The following is a 19,565-nucleotide window of genomic DNA, read 5'->3' on the forward strand; positions in this document are numbered from 1 at the left end:
AAAAAAAGCCCTGAATTTAAAGAGAAGGAAACTGATGTTAGCAAAGGACTAGCAGCTTGCTGTTGTCACACAACGGCAGAGTCGGTCTGGAATTTGCACCCGTGAACCTATGCCATGTGCTCCTTGACTCATCCAGGCCCCTGCTTCCTTCCCTTAGTTTGAATCAGTAGTTCTCAACCAGGGGAGATTTTACTTCCCTTGGGGACACCTGCAATGTTTAGAGACATTCTTAGCTGTCGCAACAGGTGTGAGGAAGATGCCCCTGACGTCTGGTAGATATAGGGCCAGGATGCTGCCGTACAGCCCACAATGAACAGGACGGCCTCCCACAACAAAGAACCATCCAGTCCAAGATGCTGGTGGTGCCGAGGTTGGGAAACCCTGGTTTATAGAATTAGCACAGCTCTCTCCTCCTTTTCTCTGCACGTCTCTCTCTTTTTTTTTTTGCGGTACGCGGGCGTCTCACTGTTGTGGCCTCTCCCGTTGCGGAGCACAGGCTCCGGATGCGCAGGCTCAGCGGCCATGGCTCACGGGCCCAGCCGCTCCCCAGCATGTGGGATCCTCCCGGACAGGGGCACGAACCCGTGTCCCCTGCATCGGCAGGCGGACTCTCAACCACTGCGCCACCAGGGAAGCCCATGCCCATCTCTTTTTTAAGCCTGGACCAGAGGCAGGAAAGGAATGCTGCTGCCGGATGGGGCTCAGTGGATGAAAGCAGGGTCTTCTCCCTCCCCATTCTCTCCCTCTGCTGCCTTCCCCTCCCCTCTCCCCATTCACTATGCCCTCCACACCCTCAGGTCCACATCGACACCAAGAGTGCTTCCCAGATGTTTGAGCTGATCCACAAGAAACTGAAGCACACAGAGGCCTACCCCTGCCTGCTGTCTGTCCTGCACCACTGCCTGCAGATGCCCTGTGAGTAGCTCCCTCAGCCGGCCTGAGCCCCTGGCCCGGGGCAGCTGGAGACAAGGTGTCAGAAGCTCTCAGGGTTGGGAAGTCTCCCCATGTCTCCCCCTGCACCCCAGTTCCCAGGAGCCCAGGCCATAGGACTCAGGCCCGTGCTCTTCCCTTCCTCCTGGGGGTCAGGACTTGCACTGTCCCCCAGCAGAGGAGCGGGGGACTCAGCCCTGAGCAATGCCATCATCCTGGTCCAACAAGTGGGAGCTTGATCCCTGAAGGATCCAATAGCTCTGACTGCCAGCTCGTGGCGGGGTCGTGATTGTTCTCCTCAGGGCGTTCCAAAAAGGAGTTTTGTGCTTGCGGGGAGCAGCACAGCTGTGGGAAGAGTGTGCCTTGCCTTTTTTTTTTTTTTTTTAAGATTGTATCAACTCCTCTATCTAGCCCTTGCTGGCTCCCATCCTACCACCCTTGTTCCTGACTCACTTTACAAATACCAAATGTCAGTATCTATAGAAGCAGATGCTAAGCTCTTACGATCCAGGTGTGCCCGGTGACTGAATAAATTATACATAATTACTAATAGCCACGCCAGCATGCAATTTGAAATGAGCTATAACTGCACCATTTGGTACTGAAGCTCTTCATAAAATAGAATATTTGGAAACTGGCATGGCCCAACATAATGGTCAGCCTAGACAGACTCGCTTTAGTGGTGATGACGTTGGTGTTGGTAATCGAGGTGGTGGTGACAGCTACAATTTATCGTCGCCATCTCTGGGCTGGGTGTGATGGGAGGTCTATTAAGATAGTGTCTCTATACATCAGAATGGCTTAAGGGGTGTGTGTTATTATCTCCAATTCACAGTGAGTGAACCTGAGGCTCAGTGAGTCTGTACATATGAAGGAATTTTGTTTCTTTGGGGTCAGGGCTTTAGATGAAACACATTCTACTTCTGTGAACACAGGCTTTACCCTGTGTTCCTGGTTGAAAGGTAAATGGAAAACGATGGCCACTTTGCAGTGCATGTGTCAGTGGAGTGATGGAAAGGAGGACAGACACAGTGACCTGGACCAGAAAGCTGCCAGCTCTCCAAAACTCAGTCTAGAAAGTCTTCGTGGAAGACGTGGGAAATCCGACTTCTGCTCACATGACTTCCTGTGTTTAGTGCTCCAAGGGCATTGTGAACGGGTCCCTCTGTTCTGCCTCAAAATGGGGCTGTGCCGATGTGACCTTCCACTTTGTGGGCATTAGGGCTTGCCTTTGAGGCCAGGATCATGCTGCTTGACCTCCCCTTGGTGGTCAGTAGAAACAAAGTACTTGGATCAAGAACCAAGGAAGCGGAGCTTGTGGCCATCACGTGAAAAGAAAGTCCACGGCCAGCCAGACTACGATTAGAAGGGGATGCCCGTGGGGCCCTGTGCAGGTGCAACACACGATGCCTTTGCCTTCACAGTTCAGGGTCACCTTCACCACGAAGTCTGCCAGGATTCCACAGCCACTTCTTCAGCCCATTCTTACCCCCTCTCAGTGTGCGCCTGTAATGAGTCTCCATTCATCGTCCTCTGTAGGACAATAGCATTGATAATCCTAACCTTTTCTTTCAAAAAAATTTTCCCTGGAGACTTCATTATTCAGCGTGTAATGTCTGGAGCAGATTTGCTTTCTTAAATGTGCTTTTTGAAGATAATTGTAAAAAAGCAATTTGCATTCCCCAGGCATAGGATACTCAGGGTACCAACAGGGAAGAAGACGGCCAGAAAGCATTTCAGGGAATAGAGAAATATATCTAGACAGTTGACACATTCATAAAAGGTCAGTTGCAGATGAGCAAGAAATGATAGGATTTATGAGTCTTCATTATCAGTAGTTGCATTGCCTCCCCAGTCAGACGGGGAGCTTGTCAAGGGAGGGGAGGGACTCACCTCCCCAGCCTGGCCGCAGGGAGTGACGCAGGGCCCCAGGGGGTTCCGGGGCTCAGTAAAGATATGATGCCTGTCATCCCTCAGACAAGCGGAACTTCCAGCAGTGGCAGCTCCTGGACCGCATCCTCCAGCAGATCGTCCTCCAGGACGAGAGGGGCATGGATCCTGACCTGGCTCCCTTGGAGAACTTCAACGTCAAGAACATCGTCAACATGTGAGCAGTGGCCATCCCTCACCTGTCTTCCTCTTCCTTCCCCATCCCTCTCCTACTTGGGGTCTCACCAGCGAAACCTCAGCTCCCTCTCTCCAGCCCAGACACCTCCAATAGGCCTTGAGCAAAATCAACAGAACTCCCCGAGATAATGGAAATGTTCCACACACACACTGTCCAAATGCGGCTGCTGAGCCCTTGACGTGTGGCTAGTGTGACTGAGGAACTGAGTTTTACATTTCATTTAATTTTCATTAAATTCAAGTACTCACGTGACATGGCTGGCGACCACCGTATTGGATAGCACAGGTTTAGAGGGGGTGTACGCAACTCGCCATGATCCACTGCATTCAGTGGATTGAGGGGGAATTACACGTATCAACACGGAGGAGAAGTCAGCAAACTGTGGCTACAGGCTAACCCCCGCCCTCCAGCTTGTTTCGTATGGTCCACGAGCCAAGAATAGTTTTACATTTTAAAAGAGTTGTTAAAAACAAACACAGGAATATATGACAGAGACTGTACAGAGTATATAAAACCGAAAATAGTTACTCTGCCTCTTTAGAGAAGGTCTGCCAACCACTGAAAATAGAGCATGACAATTTAATCATGAGGCTGTTAGAAAACTATGTCAGAGCCTAAGGTCTCTGGCTTATCATCTTTGACCCTGGGTGTAGAGAAACACCGAGAAATGAGTTTAAAGTCGTGTCAGCTAATAATCAGGCCTCATGTTAGCACACTGACTTTTAATTTTAAACTTTTACTTTCAGTATAAGCCTAAGTCAGTTGCCCTTAAGGAGACGAATTGGCTTTCAAGGATTCATTGTGCTGCGTCGCAAAGCCAAGGAGAAAATGATTTCTGAACTATTCACGCTACTGTTTTCATTTGCACAAATAGCTGGGTGTTGGTGTAGTCAAAATCCTAACTGGTATCTTGGATGAGTACAACTAGGAAAGTAATCAAAAGGCAGCTTTATTTATTTTTTGAAGTTTTTTAAATTTAATTTTTATTTTATATTGGAGTATAGTTGATTTACAATGGTGTGTTAGTTTCAGGTGTACAGCAAAGTGATTCAGTTATACATATACATATATCCATTCTTTTTCAGATTCATATTTCCCATATAGATTATTACAGAATATTGAGTAGAGTTCCCTGTGCTATACAGTAGGTCCTTACCGATTATCTATTTTATATATAGTAGTGTGTACATTAATCCCAAACTCCTAACTTATCTCGCCCCCCCACCTTTCCCTTTTGGTAACCATAAGTTTGTTTTTGAAGTCTTCGAGTCTGTTTCTGTCTTGTAAGTAAGTTCATTTGTATCATTTTTTTTAGATTCCACACATAAGTGAAATCATAAGATACTCGTCTTTGTCTGACTTCGCTTAGTATGATAATCTCTAGGTCCACCCATGTTGCTGCAAATGCCATCGTTTCATTCTTTTCTATGGCAGAGTAATAGTCCATTGTATATGTGCCACATCTTCTTTATCCATTCCTCTGTCAATGGACATTTAGGTTGCTTCCATGTCTTGGCTATTGTAAATAGTGAAGGCAGCTTTATTTTTATCTTCTGCTAATTCTTTACATTACTTAGTGGGGAAGCTGTTCCTCTTGCCAGAGGATGACGACTCCTCAGGTGCAATGAAGTTTTTGCTGCTTCTTGGACAATGGGAGTCCTAAGCTCACTTTCAGCTGCCAACATAGCCTCAAATCTGCAAGTAGAAGGGCTAGTCTCAGATGTGAATCAATATTCTAGACTGGATTTAGCCTTGAGTCTCTCTCCGTGGACTGGGGCTGGAAGCTGCAGTGGGAAGAGAGTGTGAGAGAGAGAGAGAGAGAGTGTGTGTGTGTGTGTGTGTGTGTGTGTGTGTGTGTGTGTGAGTGAGTGTGATGGTTGGCTTCTTTTTCTGTGTCTGTTTCTCTTCTAGCCCCTTCTACCCCATCCCCCTTTCCTCTAGCTAACCATTTTCTGACCCCCACCAGAGGCAGCATGGGGGCAGGAAGGAGAAAGGGAAAAGGCCCTACTTGTTCAGGTAACTTAGTAAATAGGCTTCCTGCTCTCTGGGCTTGGCACATGGATAAAGATATGACATGTATTCCTGGGGTCTTCAGAAGTTCCTTGCTGGGTGCCTCTCGCTACAAAACCCTGGTCACTGGAGACACATGTTTTTCTTTTTTTTCCTCCAGGCCTGCTTGGCACCATCCCTTCCATCAGGTCCTGATTCACTGGCAATACAGTACACGTAGACGTACACTGTTGAAGTGTCCAGATGGACTTTTTGGATGAGACTTAGAATAGCTTCAGCCTAATTCCTCCACGATGCTCTCTGGCTCGTGAGAAACCCTCATGCAATCTCTCATACTAACAAATTCTTGGAGTGTCACGGGTCTCCGCCTACCCTCTGGACCTGCCTAGCCCCAGTCCACCATGCCTCCCTCCCGGTGTCAGGGAACATGGGTCAGACCCTCTGGGTGGGCGCAAAGAAGTCACTTCACTAGATGGTGCTGAAGGAGGACCCCCCCCCGCCCCCCACCAGAGAGGATGACAATGGCTCTCTCCAAAGAAATCTGTTCACAAATTATTTCCCCCATCATACTTCACTCCCTCTTTATATCCTTGACCTGGTTGAGGAGGCCAAGAGTCATGGATCTAACTTCTCTGTGTTTTCAGATTTACAAAAGAAATGATTATTGAGATCTCACCTTGGAATTTCACCTCTCTTATACCTTGATGTCTGGGTAAAAGCTTCATCTTCACCGCTTGTAATGAGTTTGACAAGAATGAAGGGGCTTCCTATGATTTAGACACATCCCCTCTTTACCCTCTACCCACTTACTCTGTGTTACTGGGGTGGGCGATTTCTCTTGCTCTCACACATTGGTCATTGGAAGTCTGGACCATGGTAAGGCCAATATTTTGATCTCTCTCAGATGCGAGAACCTATTTTTACAAAGGGGTACAAATCATTTTACAACTAAGGGAAGCCTGGGATTTAGTCCTGGCTTTACCACGAGTTAGCGGTCATCTCCTTTTCTGGTCTTAGGAGCTTCAACTCTATCCCAGAGGGGTTGGACTCTAAGGGTCCTTTCAGCTTTCTCAGATCATGGAGAGACAGGTAATGAGAACTTGTCAGGGATGGGACCTGGAGAGACATCTGGAGAGTCAAAATCCTAGCCTCCTTGATGTGGCTGGACAGATTGGAGATCAGGGTACCAATGTGGGGAACTGGAAGATGCCATGTCTTCTGGGAAGCTGTGAGCAAACAGTCAAGAGACCCTTCACTCCCTGCCAGGCTCATCAATGAGAACGAAGTGAAACAGTGGCGAGACCAAGCGGAGAAGTTCCGGAAAGGTGAGGGGGCTCTGCCCAAACCCGCTCCCTGCTCCCCACCCCTCCCCTGCCCAGCCGAGGACCCCATTTCCTCCTTTGGAGAAGGACACACACACATTCACATCCTCTCTTCCCATTTCCCCTCCTGTCCTTCTTCCATCCCAGAACACGCGGAGCTGGTGAGCAGGCTGGAGAGGAAGGAGCGGGAATGCGAGACCAAGACGTTGGAGAGGGAAGAGATGATGCGGACACTGAACAAGATGAAGGACAAGCTGGCCCGAGAGTCCCAGGAGCTGCGCCAGGCTCGGGGACAAGTGGCAGAGCTGGTGGCCCAACTCAGTGAAATCTCAGTACGTGGCCCCTCCTCTGCTTTTACATAGTTGAGCCGAGACCTTCAGGCCGGTGGGGGGAAGAGCAGGCGTGGGGAGGAGGTGAGGACCCCAGCGTGGAGGAGACCTCAGACCAGGATAGAGGGGACCCTTGAGGCTGCAAGGTTGGCACCTGTGTGAGACAAAAACAGCGTTCCTTCCTCCAGGTGACACTGTCCCAGGAAGCACACCGTGGAAAGCAGAGTGCGGGTGGGGTTTGGGCTCCCCTGCCCCTCTCAGCTGGGTGCCCTTGTGCAGGCCTGTCTGTATCAATCCCGCTGTTGCATGTGATGACTATGACTGTCCACTATGTCTGTGTTTGCCTTGTGTGTGTATCTGTGTGTTGGATGTTCAGGATGCAGAGGGAGAAAACGGGGCTTAATTGTGTGTGGGAGGTGAGAGCAGGCTTCGGGGTCTAGTCTAGGTGGAGAATAAGAGTAAGGGAAGGCACAGTGATGGGGGACTCGAAAGGCATCCTTGTTGATGCTTTGTCTCTTTGATGTCTCTGTCTCCCCACAGACAGGACCTGTATCTTCCCCACCTCCCCCTGGGGGCCCACTTACCTTGTCTTCCCCGATGACAACCAGTGACCTGCCTCCACCCCCGCCCCCTCTACCGTTCACCTGCTGTCCCCCACCGCCACCACCCCCCCTACCCCCCGGTGGGCCTCCCACTCCCCCCGGTGCCCCACCTTGCTTCAGTATGGGCCTGCCCCTCCCCCCAGACCCCTTCCCCAGCAGTGATGTCCCGCTCAGGAAGAAGTGTGTCCCCCAGCCTTCACACCCACTGAAGTCCTTCAACTGGGTCAAGCTGAATGAGGTGAGTAGCAAGGAAGAGGTCAGCGGATCCATTCTCCTACAGCCTGGGACAGTTAGCCCTATGGATTGATAGCCCGCTATTTGCAGATCTCCACCTTGGGTGCTCTCTTTGATGGGAGTGAGGGTAGGCACAGTGGACGCAGAAGATGGGGCTGCTGCTGCCAGAGCACAGGGAGGCGATGGCTTGGCATGCGGTGATGCTCACATTGGCAGAGCCACCTACAAACGGAATATGAGTGTGCTGAGGGTTACTGGAGTAATACAGGGCCAAGCGGGGTGCTTTCTAGACGAGACAAGGGCTTGGCTAGAATGTTAAGGATTGGGTTGATTTGAGGAAAAGGGTGGAACATATAGGTGAAGATCTTGGGCCCGGGTCTAGAGATGGACTGAAATGATGAGGCCGTGACAGGGTAGCAGGGCAGGGGCAATGAAGAGTTTGATATCAAGGTGCAGCCATTCTGGCATCCTCCCAGGGGAAGGTGCAAACACTGGCTACTTTTCTAGACTGCTCAGCAGTGAGAGGCCTTCCTGAATATCATCCACGAAGAACCACCCATCCCAGGCCCACATGTGGGAGTTGATTCCTCTATTGGATTCTCATGAGTGTAGAGTAGAGATGCCCTGGGTCACGTTGGACCCCTGGCAATTGAAGGCCAGTTCCAGCCTGGGCCAAGCACTGCTCTGGTGCTGTACTATAAGAGGACCAGTGGCTTCATCCTTGAGGTAAATAGATACAAGAGAACTGGCCTCAGTTAGCCTGACTCACGTTCACCCTCCAAAAACAGTCTGGAGCTGGGACTGATGGACGCCCTCTGACCTTGTATGGGGCCAGGGGACTAATTCTTGGGGAATTCATTACCATACCACTCTGTGAGCTTAACTTAGCTCCAGTGGAGACTTAGAGTGGGAGGAGACACAGGTTGCTAAGTAGATGGTCGGCTAGTTTGCTAGGTGCCTTCTCCTGGTGGTAGACCAGTTAGCCCGTCAGTCTGAGGCCTGCTTTGTGTAAAGCTTTCTGCTGGGGGCTGTGATGGATAATAATAAAAGGTGAGACATAACGTTGCCCTGAAAGAGCTTTGCATCTGGCAATTAGGAAGTGTGTCCAAGGAAACACCCTGAGGTCCTGGGGATGGGTTGCAGGAGAGGTTCTAACCTCTAACCAAATCAGGTTTGGCTCTAACTAACGGTGTGATCTGCGGAAATCGTTCGTTTCATACCTGTTTGCTTGTCTGCGAGATGATCTCTGATTCCTTCTACCTCTGGTTTTGTTATCTAAGTGGAAAGACGAAGCATGAATATAGCCCATTCATTGCCTCCTGGGCTTCTGATAACATTTCCAGTCTGAGTTATTCAAATTGTGGAGCCACCTGCTAGCAGCATTTTGAAGGGACATTGTTAAAGTTCGTAACAACTGCATCACACAGCTCTGCCCTGTGGATACTTCTCCGTGGTCACAAGGCCAGCCAGAAAGGCCAGCTGCATACGGGCAGGCAAGCAGCTCTGCAGAACCAAAGGTCGTAGGCGGTGTGGAAACATTCACTGTTCATGATCAGAAATAATATTTTTTTAAATTGTGGTTTAAAAAAAAAAAAAGAAAGAATTTTGTTTTTGCTTCCTGTGCTTACAACTTATCATTTAAGGTTTTAAACATGTAATGAAGGGTTGATTAGGCATCTCAACAATTAAGGAAAGCAAACAGGGCACCTAATGTTTTTGTAAGATTTTCATCTTAAAGAGCTTTGTGCTTAGGGTTTTCTCTGGGGTCCAGTAATAATAAAGCCTATATCAATTCCTCGGGGGCCCGGAGCAGGCCGGAGTCTCATTCCTAGACTGGAAAGTCCAGGTTTGATGGAGCACATGTTGAGGAGCCCTTGTGGGAGATGTAGCAGCAGGGGTGAGGGAGGCGGGGCTTCGAGTCATATTAGTGAACTTATCATCCCAGTCCCAGTCTTTGAGTTGAATGACTAAATTCAGGTTATTTCGTCATTTGGGCTGTAGTTTCCCAATCTGCAAAATGGGGGTAATTACGATAACCAGATCAAAGTGTTGTTGTGAGAATTGACTTAATACATACAAATTACTTGGAACAGTGACTGACACATAGAAAACCTTTAAAATAAGAATATTAGATGAGTTATTATTCGTGGGACTACCATGTGTGCTTTAAGTGTGTTCTCTCCCTTAATCCTCATCCAGTTCAGTTAGGTAGATGTCATTGAGACTCGGTTTCCTTTCATGGGACATGGGAAGAGAAGAGAACCTCTCTGTTTGCCAACAGCTTCACTTAGGGGCTGTCTGACCCCAAATGCTCGAGGAGGGAAATGTAATGAAATGTGCTTTCGAGAAAGAGTTCTCTGGCTTGTAAAGGATGTCTCTAGAGGGGCAGAAGCCCCAGGAATCTAGACTGGGAGTGGTGAGGTCTCGGCCAGAGGGGTATAAAAATTCAAGAATGATTGTATGAGGTGGGCGCATCTTTAGGATGTAGGGGATGTTAGGAACGGATGTACATCTCTCTGGCCTCAGACCTCAGCTGCACCTTCAAGAAGGGTCGCAGGTCCTTCTGGTGACCATGGCGAAGGGAGAGTGTTTGGGAGACAGTGAGGGGGATCCTGGGTTGTCTGTTGTCTCAGGGGAAGCTCTTCCGGATGTTGAACATCCAGCTCTGTCATTCCAGCCCTTTTCCTTCTCATCCTGGCCTCACTGAGAATAAGAGCAGTGGGAAGCTTCACCTCTACGGGCCTTCCCTCTGCACCCACCTCCACCCTGCCCCGGTCCGATTCCCCTTCCCATCTTCTTTCTGTCTAGCAGTCTGGTTCCTCATCCCAGCTCCCTTCCCCTGACCCACACATGCTCCTGTGTGTACACACACACACACACACACACACACACACACACACACACACACACACACACACACACACACACACACACACACACACACACACACACACACACACACACACACACACACACACACACACACACACACACACACACACACACGTTGTTTCTGCCATGAGAAGAATGCGTCTGTGTTGGGATTGGCCGGTTGCCTGCATCCCTTGCTGCTCCGAGCTTCCCAGCCCAGCATTCCACGAGAGGGTCCCTGGCCTTAGGAAGGCCACAGGAATGTCCCCACCCGCCCTGCTCTGGCCTCGCCTCCCCTTTCCAGAGTTTAAGAAAATAAAAGTAAGTGAAGGATACGTTTCTCTCTCAGAGCCTTGCTGAGGGTGATGGAGGGAGGAGGCATCGGCATTAGGAAGGTCCCTGGCTACCCCCAGGCAGAGGGGGGTGGGGAGGTTCTAATTTAAAGGACAGTGAAGCTCTGGACGAGGTGAGGGGTCCTGGGAGGGGGACTCTCATCTTGGCCCTCGAAGCCATTATTGGGATGTTACAAGACCACTAGGGCATTCCTGGCGTGGACAACAGCTCTTCCCCAGATCCCCGGAGTGGGGTTCAGTGCAAGGATCCTACACAGAGGTGGGCAGTGCCTGAGCTGAGAGACCTTGTTATGTAACCCCTGGGTCCATTCCAGTTATGAGGGATGGGACACCCTCTGACCAATGGGAACTTGTGGAAGAGTCTTGCTGGCCTGAGCAGTCACTAAAAAGGGGCCAGGATGTCCCAGCCTTTGGCATTCGTCCACTTTCTGGGAATCTGGAAAAGTGGGAGGAAGACCACTGGGAGAGAAAATGACCACCTCAGATACAGGAAATACAGTCAGCCCTGAAGATTTGAGGATCCCAAGTGTGTGTGGGCACTCTTCCTCTGAGAACACTGGTTTGGTTTGGTTTTTCTGGAAGGAGTTTCATACTCTCCTTTCATACTTGCCCACCCATCACTCCAGCACTCCCTTGATTTCTGGAATGTGCTTACATGTAGCCCCAGGTGAAAAGGAGGAGAAGGAGATTGCCTGTGGCCTCTCCCCTGGAGCAGAGTATTGAAGAGGAGGGGAGGGGGAGGAATCGACCCCCTTCTGAAGGTCTGAGAGCCTGGCTATGGGCCTGTGTGCACCTGGAGGACAGGTGGGGTTAGGGAGGCATCGCGCATCTCCATCATGAAGGAGCTGAGTCAGCCACGGGCTCTCCTCCCTTCCCTGAATCTTAGGAACGTGTCCCTGGCACCATATGGAATGAGATTGATGACATGCAGGTGTTTCGGATCCTGGACCTCGCGGACTTTGAAAAAATGTTTTCAGCTTATCAGAGGCATCAGGTAACACCCTGCCCCCTCTAGCGTCTTGAGTCTTGACTTCACACACACCCTTGAACTCAACCCTCAGCCCCTCCCTTCCTCTCTTCCTCCCTCCCTCTCCCTTCCACATATACTGAATTGATTTTTTTCTTTATCAGGTACCATGTTCTTTCTGGGGACATAGATATGAGTTAGTGGGGTGCAGTGCATAGGGGGAAACATCCCATTGTATTAGTTTGTATTTGCACATCAAGTGGTGAAATGATACGTTGTCCATGTCTCTCTCTGGTCTTGGAGCACTGGAGGTGGAGTAGCAGGGCCAGGCCACTGTTGACCTTGCTCTTTTTTCTGGCCCTGGGACCTAGGAACTACACCTACAAGGCGTTATAACTTTTCCACCACATTTTCTGCTATACTTTCGTCTCCCAACACTCCCAAGAGTCGAGCAGAGGACGTTAATGTTTCAAGGAAGGTGGAGCTGCTTCAGGTCACACTGCGGGGCTGGGGCTGAGGCTGGGGTTGGCCAAGAGAGGCCCTGGCTCTGCTCCGCAGACACTGTGTACAGAGGCTGACCAGCAAGCCTGCTCCTCCCGAGGCAGGACAGGGCTTGGTGTCAGGACGCGCGTGCTCCCGAGGCAGTACCTGCTGGGTTGGCCCAAAATGCCGATTCTCCAACCTCACCCTCCCGTGAATGTGAGGGCCCAGGAATCTGCATTGCAGAGCTGGGGGCCATCCTCCGAGGTACAACCCGGGCATTAGCAGCCTAGAGGCCTCGGAGTGTTTGCTTCGTCTCTGGCCCGCCTCCCGGGAGTTGTTTCCTCTCCAGGCTGTGCTGTCTTCTCCCATGTTTTCTCCACTGACTTCAGGTTCCAGCCCTGAGGACTTCCCCAGGTGCCTGTGAGTGGGGTCTGGGCCCTCATGGCTCCTGGGCAGAGGCAGCATGTCATGGCTGGTCTCCCCAGGGCTTTCTGCCGAGGCCAGAGCTGTGGATGACCCTTCCTGAGGGCGGGCAGGACCACGAGCTCGTGTGACTCTCCTGGGCGACCAGCCAAAGGGGTGCAGGGAGGGCGGGGCTCTGGCCCTGCCTTAGGGGTCTAGGGAAACCAGATGGCTGTTTGTTTAACTTAAATGTAGGTGCTCTAGGCCTCTGATCCTTGACCCCTAATTCCAGGAAGCCCTGTGCCCATGTCCAGCTGGCATGGTACAGGCAGCAGCTGCGGCCCGGCTGGGGCAGGAAGAAGTTCTCTGGAGCATTTGTTGCTCCTGTGATCAGTGCTCCCGAGCCAGGGATGGAGGGAGTGTGTGCCGGGGGGATGTCAGTCCTGGGCGAGCACACGCCTCCCCCTATTTTGAGAGTCTTCCTCCGGGCCAGGGTTCCAGCCTGGCCCACCCAGTCTCCAGGGCCCTGAGGTAGGGCTACGGTGGGGGCTGGGGGGAAAGAGGGACTCCGGAGTTTAGGACAGGCTGGGCCTGGGGCCTCCCAGTTTGGGGAGTGGAGGGGAGTGAAGACGGACAGCGCCCTGCTCTGTCTCCCCTCATCTCTCTGAGCCTGCTCAGTCCAGCACCCTGTTTCAGGGCTGGGCTCACCTGCACTACTGTCGCTCTGCAGGTCGCCCGGACTCTGGGGTGTTGAATTCACAGCAGCAAGGCAGGAGACCCAGAGCCTGTGCTGCCCTGGTCACCTCCTCTTTTTGTCTTGGGGTCCGGGGTGCGTGGGACAGGGACGGGCCTATGAGCGTGGTCTTCCCTCTGTGCCCTCTGCGTGTCCTCAGTTAGTGACTTCAACCTCACCCGGGTCAGGAAGGGAGGACCAGGGGTGGGCTCTGCCCCCTCTGCTCCCTTCGAGATCAAAAGACAGACAAGGGGCAAAGGGTAAGGAGCAAAGTTTAGGGACGCCTGCTTTTCTCTGTCTCAGTGAATGCAACTTTCACGTGCTTTCAGCTCAAGTTCGGTCGTGGTTGGGTCTCCTCCCCTATTTTGAAAGATGCGGGGGTGCAGGAATGCCCTCTGGGCGGATTCCCAGCTGAGGAGCAGGAAGAACTGCAGCTGAGGCCTGGGGTGGGGCAGCTCGGGGGCCTGGTCCGACTGGGGAGTGGTGGTCCCCCTGGGCACGGGGCACTCAGGAGAGGCTGCCTGTCCTCTGCTTGGCCTGGCTTCTCTGAGTGCATGTCTGCAGCTCCCGTTCAGTGCTACTGGCAGGTCTCCATCTCCAACCCTGGGGGTCTCACTGGGGTGGGGCAGACGGTAGATGCTGAGGGGTTCCCCATGTCTCTCCTACTGTTCTTGGGTCCCCAGACCTCTTGGCTAACGTTGTGCATGTTTAATTCTCTATTGGCTGTGGCTGTTACCCGCCTAGGAGCTGATAACTAATCCTTGCCATCAGGTGAGTCACTCCTGGGGCTCTGGGCACTCCAACTTTTAACCGCTGCGCTGGGCTGCTGCCCTGTACTGGGCCCAAAAGAGAGGGCTTGTCAGTTCTACCTTCTGCCTTTTTACCCATCTTAACAGGGTGGCGTCAGGGAGTGTCCCCAAAGAAAAAGCAGAAATGTAGGGAAGGGAGCTAATGCGAGCAGACCCCTACCAGCAGTGGAGGTGAATGTCTACTGGGGTGAAGAGAAAGCTTCCAGGTCTCATGTCTTACCCACTAGGCCCAAGGCAAGGCCGTCCTGTAAGACTGCACAGGCTAGGCACTGGACAATTCCGGGGGCACAATTCACAAAGACAGTGATGTGAGTGGCAGCCCCTGGAGTCATCCAACCTGGAGCATGTGCTTGGAAGGACCTCCCAAAGGAAGAAACAGTCTCCTGTCTATCTCACCAGGGGCCAAGAGAAGGCCAGGGGATCTTTGATTTCTTGGGAACTGCCCGCTGGAACCCCAGAGGAGAGAACTTTGCAGGGAGTTGTGCCTCAGTTTCCCCACCTCTGAACTTATGGATGCCCTCTACCCTGGGCACACTGGGCTGTGCCTGAAGTCCCCAGGGAGGGGTCCAGGAACTGTGACCTTAAGGGGATTTGGAACCAGCTTCTCGTCATAAGATTGGGGAGGCTCTCTGGGTGGGCTGGGGTGGGGTAAGGGTTGATTGTCTGGGACACAGTGTAGATCACACTACACAGCCACAGGGGTCAGTCACTCCCCGTCTAGTTTGCCCACAGAGGGCAGTCTCTGATAAAGGGTCTTCTTATTGCCCCCGACCCAGTCTAGCCCAGGGTAAAGCCCCAGAGCCTCCTATTGGAGTCAGATATTAACCACCCTCCTCTCTCTCTCCTGTCTTTTTCTTTCCCTCTCTTTCTTCCGCTCACACCAGGAGCATTCCCTGCTTGTCACGGGGGTGGCTCCTGGGTAGGGGGTAGGCAGAAAGAGGACTGGGGAAAACACACACTTCACCCTTTGTACTTGGCTTGTCGGTTGCAGAAAGAGTTGGGCTCCACGGAGGACATCTACCTGGCCTCGCGCAAGGTCAAAGAGCTGTCGGTCATCGACGGCCGGAGGGCGCAGAACTGCATCATCCTTCTCTCCAAGTAGGTGCTCGCCCTGCCTCTACGGCCCCTGCTCCACAGTAGGTTGCAGGTGGGAGGGACTGGGTCCCCAGGAAGCAGAGGCCTGAGCTGGGGCTAGAGAGAAATATGATGGAGCTGAGTGCCTGGGGGAGAGAGGTGCCTGGCAGAGGAATGGGGTGATAGCAGTATCTGGCCTCCCCCCCCCGTCTCCTGGCTGTCCCCTGGGGCGGCACGGGGCCCCTGATCTCGAACCCTCTCCCGGGAGCCCATGCTGAGCAGCAGTGAGGGGCTCTGCAGACAGGAAACTGCCCCATCACGCGGCCCCTGACCAGCCTGGTCAGCGTTTGGCAGCGGAGTTGCTCTAAGCCCGTGGAGGGCCCCGCTCGGCTCAGGCCACAGAGCAGCATGATCTCAGCCCCCAAGCATTTCCCGCGGCTGCAGAACAAACAGGGCAGTATCTGCACTAACAGCATAGCTTCTGTGCGGGGCCTCCCGCCAGAGCCGGGGTCAGAGGTCCCCGCCTCCCGTACTATTCTTAGCACTGCCCCAGCTGCCCCGGGCCGTCCATCCCCGCTTGCCTCTCCACAAGGTCCTAAGCCTCAGTTTCTCCCCCTTAATGCTTCCCCAGGGCCTCCCAATGGGTGTGCATCTGGAGGGGCTGTGTGTGTGTGTGTGTGTGCACGTGTGTGTAGGGGGTTGCTTCTCCCTCTCCCAGACAGCAAGACGTGTTGGAACAGCTGTGCAGGACCCGAGGCGCTGTCAGAAGACTGAGACCTGTTCTGTCTTGAAGGAAACAGGAAACTGCCCCCTTAGTGACCTGCCCATATTCCCATCCTCCCGTGGAGATGCCATGGGTATTTCCGGCATGGGGAGACGGATCAGAAACTCCTCGCCCTGTCTCAGTCTACGCTGACGATGGCCCTTTTCCTCCCAAATGTCCCTATCCATTAGGATGGAGACTCAAGCAAGAAACCAGAGACTCACGTCTCTAGAGACTGAAGTATCTCAGGATTGAGTTATAGAGTGAATCGTGTGAGTTTAGTCTGAGAAGGCTTTGCAGAGGAGGGAGTGCTATCAAACGTAAGCGAGAGAGAGAAGGCCCGGGCACTGGCTTCTGAAGGAGAAGGTCTGGGGTCTGTCCTGAGCAGAGGGGCCAGGCCAGGCTGCTCAAGGTGGGGTTTTTGCCTTAGGTTGAAGCTGTCTAACGAGGAGATCCGGCAGGCCATCTTGATGATGGACGAGCAGGAGGACCTCGCTAAGGACATGCTGGAGCAGGTGAGGCCCCTGAAACTAGGGGGTGGCCGGACCCCTTCCTGACGGCCCCCAGGGAGGCCGAGTCTCTTAGGTCAAGGAAAAATCGGGCTGGGGGCTGGAGGAGTGAGGGAGAGGTTTATAGAAACTTCCCTGGGCCAACCTTTCTGAGGAGAGACCAGAAAAGACTGCATCTTTTTTCAGGGGATTGAGGCCCCCAGAAATATATGAGGAGTGACCCCCCACCCCGCCATGGGCCTCAGGGCAAAGGCAGTGACCCATAACCGTATCTCCCCCAAATCTCTTCCACATCAGTCTGTTGTGTCCTTCAAGAGAAACCCAGAAAACACCAAGCAAAACCACCATCAATTGGACATGAAAATTAAGAACTCTGTCGATCAAAAGGCACTATTACTAGAGTGAAAAGGCAAGCCAAGCTTTAGGAGACCTTTGCTTTATGTATAGGTCACAAAGATCTCATATTCAGAACAAAGAACTTCACAAATCAGTGAGAAAAATGACAAACAACTTAAAAATGAGCAAAAGACTTGAATAGGTACTTCATGAAAGAGAATTTCCAAATGGTTCAATACTATCAGTCATCAGAGAAATATGGAAAATCACAGTGAGGTAGCACCATCCACCCCCCTAAACAGCTAAAATTGAAAAGGCCAACAGTGCTGGGGGTTGGCAAGGATGGGAAGCAACTGGAACTCTCATTGGGTAGAACCATTTTGGAAAACGATTTGGCAGTACACCTACCTATCTTAGTGCCCAACAGTCCTACTGGGTACAAACACCAACTATGGGAATATTTATAACAATTTTATTTATAAAACCCCGCAAACTGTGAACAACTCAGCTGTCTATCAGGAGCAAAGTGAACAGACTGTGGTATATTCCTACGATAGAATAGTGCTCAGCAATGAATAAAAAATGGATTACCAATAACTACGTGGAGGAGGCTCAGAGGTTATGTTGAGTGAAAGAAGCCAGACCCCAGAGAGAACACGCTGCATGCGTCCATGTGTATGAAGTGCAAGAATAGCCAAGTTTTATCTAAGGTGATAGAGTTCAGCTGAGAGGCTACGCTGGGGGATGGGGGTGGCTTGGTTACTGAACTAGCACAAGGGACCTTTCTACGGGGATGGAAATCTTAGTTTAATCTGGATGGTGGTTCAGTGGGTGGATAGTTTTGTCAAAATTCATTGAATTGCACATTTAAAATGGATGCATTTTATTTTATGTAAATTATACCTTAATAAAGTTGGTTTAAAAAGAAAAAAATCGGGCTTCCCTGGTGGCACAGTGGTTGAGAGTCCGCCTGCCGATGCAGGGGACGCGGGTTCGTGCCCCGGTCCGGGAGGATCCCACATGCCGTGGAGTGGCTGGGCCCGTGAGCCGTGGCCGCTGAGCCTGCATGTCCGGAGCCTGTGCTCCGCAACGGGAGAGGCCACAACAGTGAGAGGCCCACGTACCGCAAAAAAAATAAAAAGAAAAAAAGTAAAAGAAAAAAATCATTGAGCTGTACACTTAAGAACAAGTACACTTTACTGTAGGTAAGTTATATCTCAATTTTAAAAAGTCAGAAAACTAAAATAAAAAGAAGGAAGTCTAGAGCTGGGTGTCTTGTGTCCCCTTGGGGCAGGTGAAACATAAACCACCCCCATGAGGATGCACCTCTCTTTTATGGGGGGCCCTCCCCATCTTGAGCCTGGTCAGTGTGTGGGCTTCCATGGGCTGCCCACCCCCCATGTCAGCTTCTCACCTGTTTCCTGTCTGACCTTCACCTGCTCTTTGCAGCTCCTCAAGTTCATCCCGGAGAAGAGTGACATTGACCTCCTGGAGGAGCACAAGCATGAGATAGAGCGGATGGCCCGTGCGGACCGCTTCCTCTATGAGATGAGCAGGTCGGGGGCAGCAGGCGCGGCCAGGAGGCGGCGGCAGTGGGCGGGCCAAGGAGGGGGCTGGAGCTGCTCTGGGGTTGGGGGCTGGTTGCGGGGGGCGGGGGTGCTGCCTCACGATGCAGCCCGCCCTGTCCGCAGGATCGACCACTACCAGCAGCGGCTGCAGGCCCTCTTCTTCAAAAAGAAGTTCCAGGAGCGGCTGGCCGAGGCCAAGCCCAAAGTGGAAGGTATGGCTGAGGGCTGGGGAGGAGGCCTGGGGGTGGGAGGCAATGGACAGGCACAGAGGAAACCTCCTTCCTTATTCTTGATTGCCCCCGGAAAACCAAAGTCAAGGACAAGACGTAAGTCTATGAGTTTTGTAGATGTATGCACTTGTGTACGTGTGCACACGTGCCGGCCACGCACCCCATTCCCCGTGCCTCGGCATGCAGGCTCTCCAAGGCGGGGAGTCTGTTGACATCTGCCCCAGCCTGGAACAGAAATGCTGAAAAAATGACGATGACATTAAGCACCTAGAACACTTCTTGGCACAGATTGCTCTGCTTGAGAGGTCCTAGGTGCAGAGAAGACCTTGGACACGTTATTTTAAGTGTGAGCTACTAAGAAAGTAGGAAATTGGGCAGCGGGATCCCCAGAGGTATCTGATTTGCTGGGGTTGGGAACCCCTCCCACCTTTTTCAGGTGAGAACTTTGTAATTAAACGAGAACCACATGCCAAGTACTGTGTGAAACACTCCACGTGGATGGTCTCATGTGGTCCTCGCAACGCTACGGGGGCCATTCACTCATCTCTAAGATGAGGCTATGTTAGTGGCCCAAGGCTGTGTTGCTGGTAGGTGGTGGAGCCAGGATAGGAACGCAGATGTCGTTCTTCAGAATCCATCCCTTCCCTCTTGTCCTGTAGTACTTCCCAGAGGGCATGTCCCTGGAACTGCCTGGGGATGGCAGAGGATGGAGGCACAGGGAGCTGGGGAGAAGGGCAGGTGGTCAGGAGGGTGGGCAGCCGTGAGGACCCCAGAGGGAAGAAGCAGGAGAGGCTGTGAGGCTCATCTGCGGTGAGAACAGGATCAGCAGATTGGAATGAGAGAGCCAGTGTCCAGGATGCTGGGGGGCAGGCTGGGGGCAGAGCAGAGCATGGGCCCCCTCTGCTGGACACC

General features: G+C 52.1%; 1 protein-coding gene across 3 annotated transcripts in view; it reads left to right on the top strand.

Moving 5' to 3' along the window:
* DAAM2 (dishevelled associated activator of morphogenesis 2) overlaps positions 1-19,565 on the top strand; it is a 111,644-nt gene that overhangs the window by 83,622 nt on the left and 8,457 nt on the right. For 2 of the 3 annotated variants that reach the window (XM_060308307.1, XM_060308306.1), the window contains exons 10-20: positions 798-915; positions 2,908-3,037; positions 6,335-6,393; positions 6,538-6,722; positions 7,260-7,559; positions 11,666-11,773; positions 14,109-14,135; positions 15,165-15,271; positions 16,441-16,525; positions 18,305-18,411; positions 18,547-18,635. In XM_060308307.1, coding sequence (XP_060164290.1) covers positions 798-915; positions 2,908-3,037; positions 6,335-6,393; positions 6,538-6,722; positions 7,260-7,559; positions 11,666-11,773; positions 14,109-14,135; positions 15,165-15,271; positions 16,441-16,525; positions 18,305-18,411; positions 18,547-18,635 — 1,315 coding nt within the window. The remainder of the gene's footprint in view (positions 1-797; positions 916-2,907; positions 3,038-6,334; positions 6,394-6,537; positions 6,723-7,259; positions 7,560-11,665; positions 11,774-14,108; positions 14,136-15,164; positions 15,272-16,440; positions 16,526-18,304; positions 18,412-18,546; positions 18,636-19,565) is intronic. The other variant, XM_030870821.3, reaches the window with a different exon arrangement.

The sequence above is a fragment of the Globicephala melas genome, chromosome 11 (assembly GCF_963455315.2).
Source record: "Globicephala melas chromosome 11, mGloMel1.2, whole genome shotgun sequence".
Taxonomy (NCBI): Eukaryota; Metazoa; Chordata; class Mammalia; order Artiodactyla; family Delphinidae; genus Globicephala; species Globicephala melas.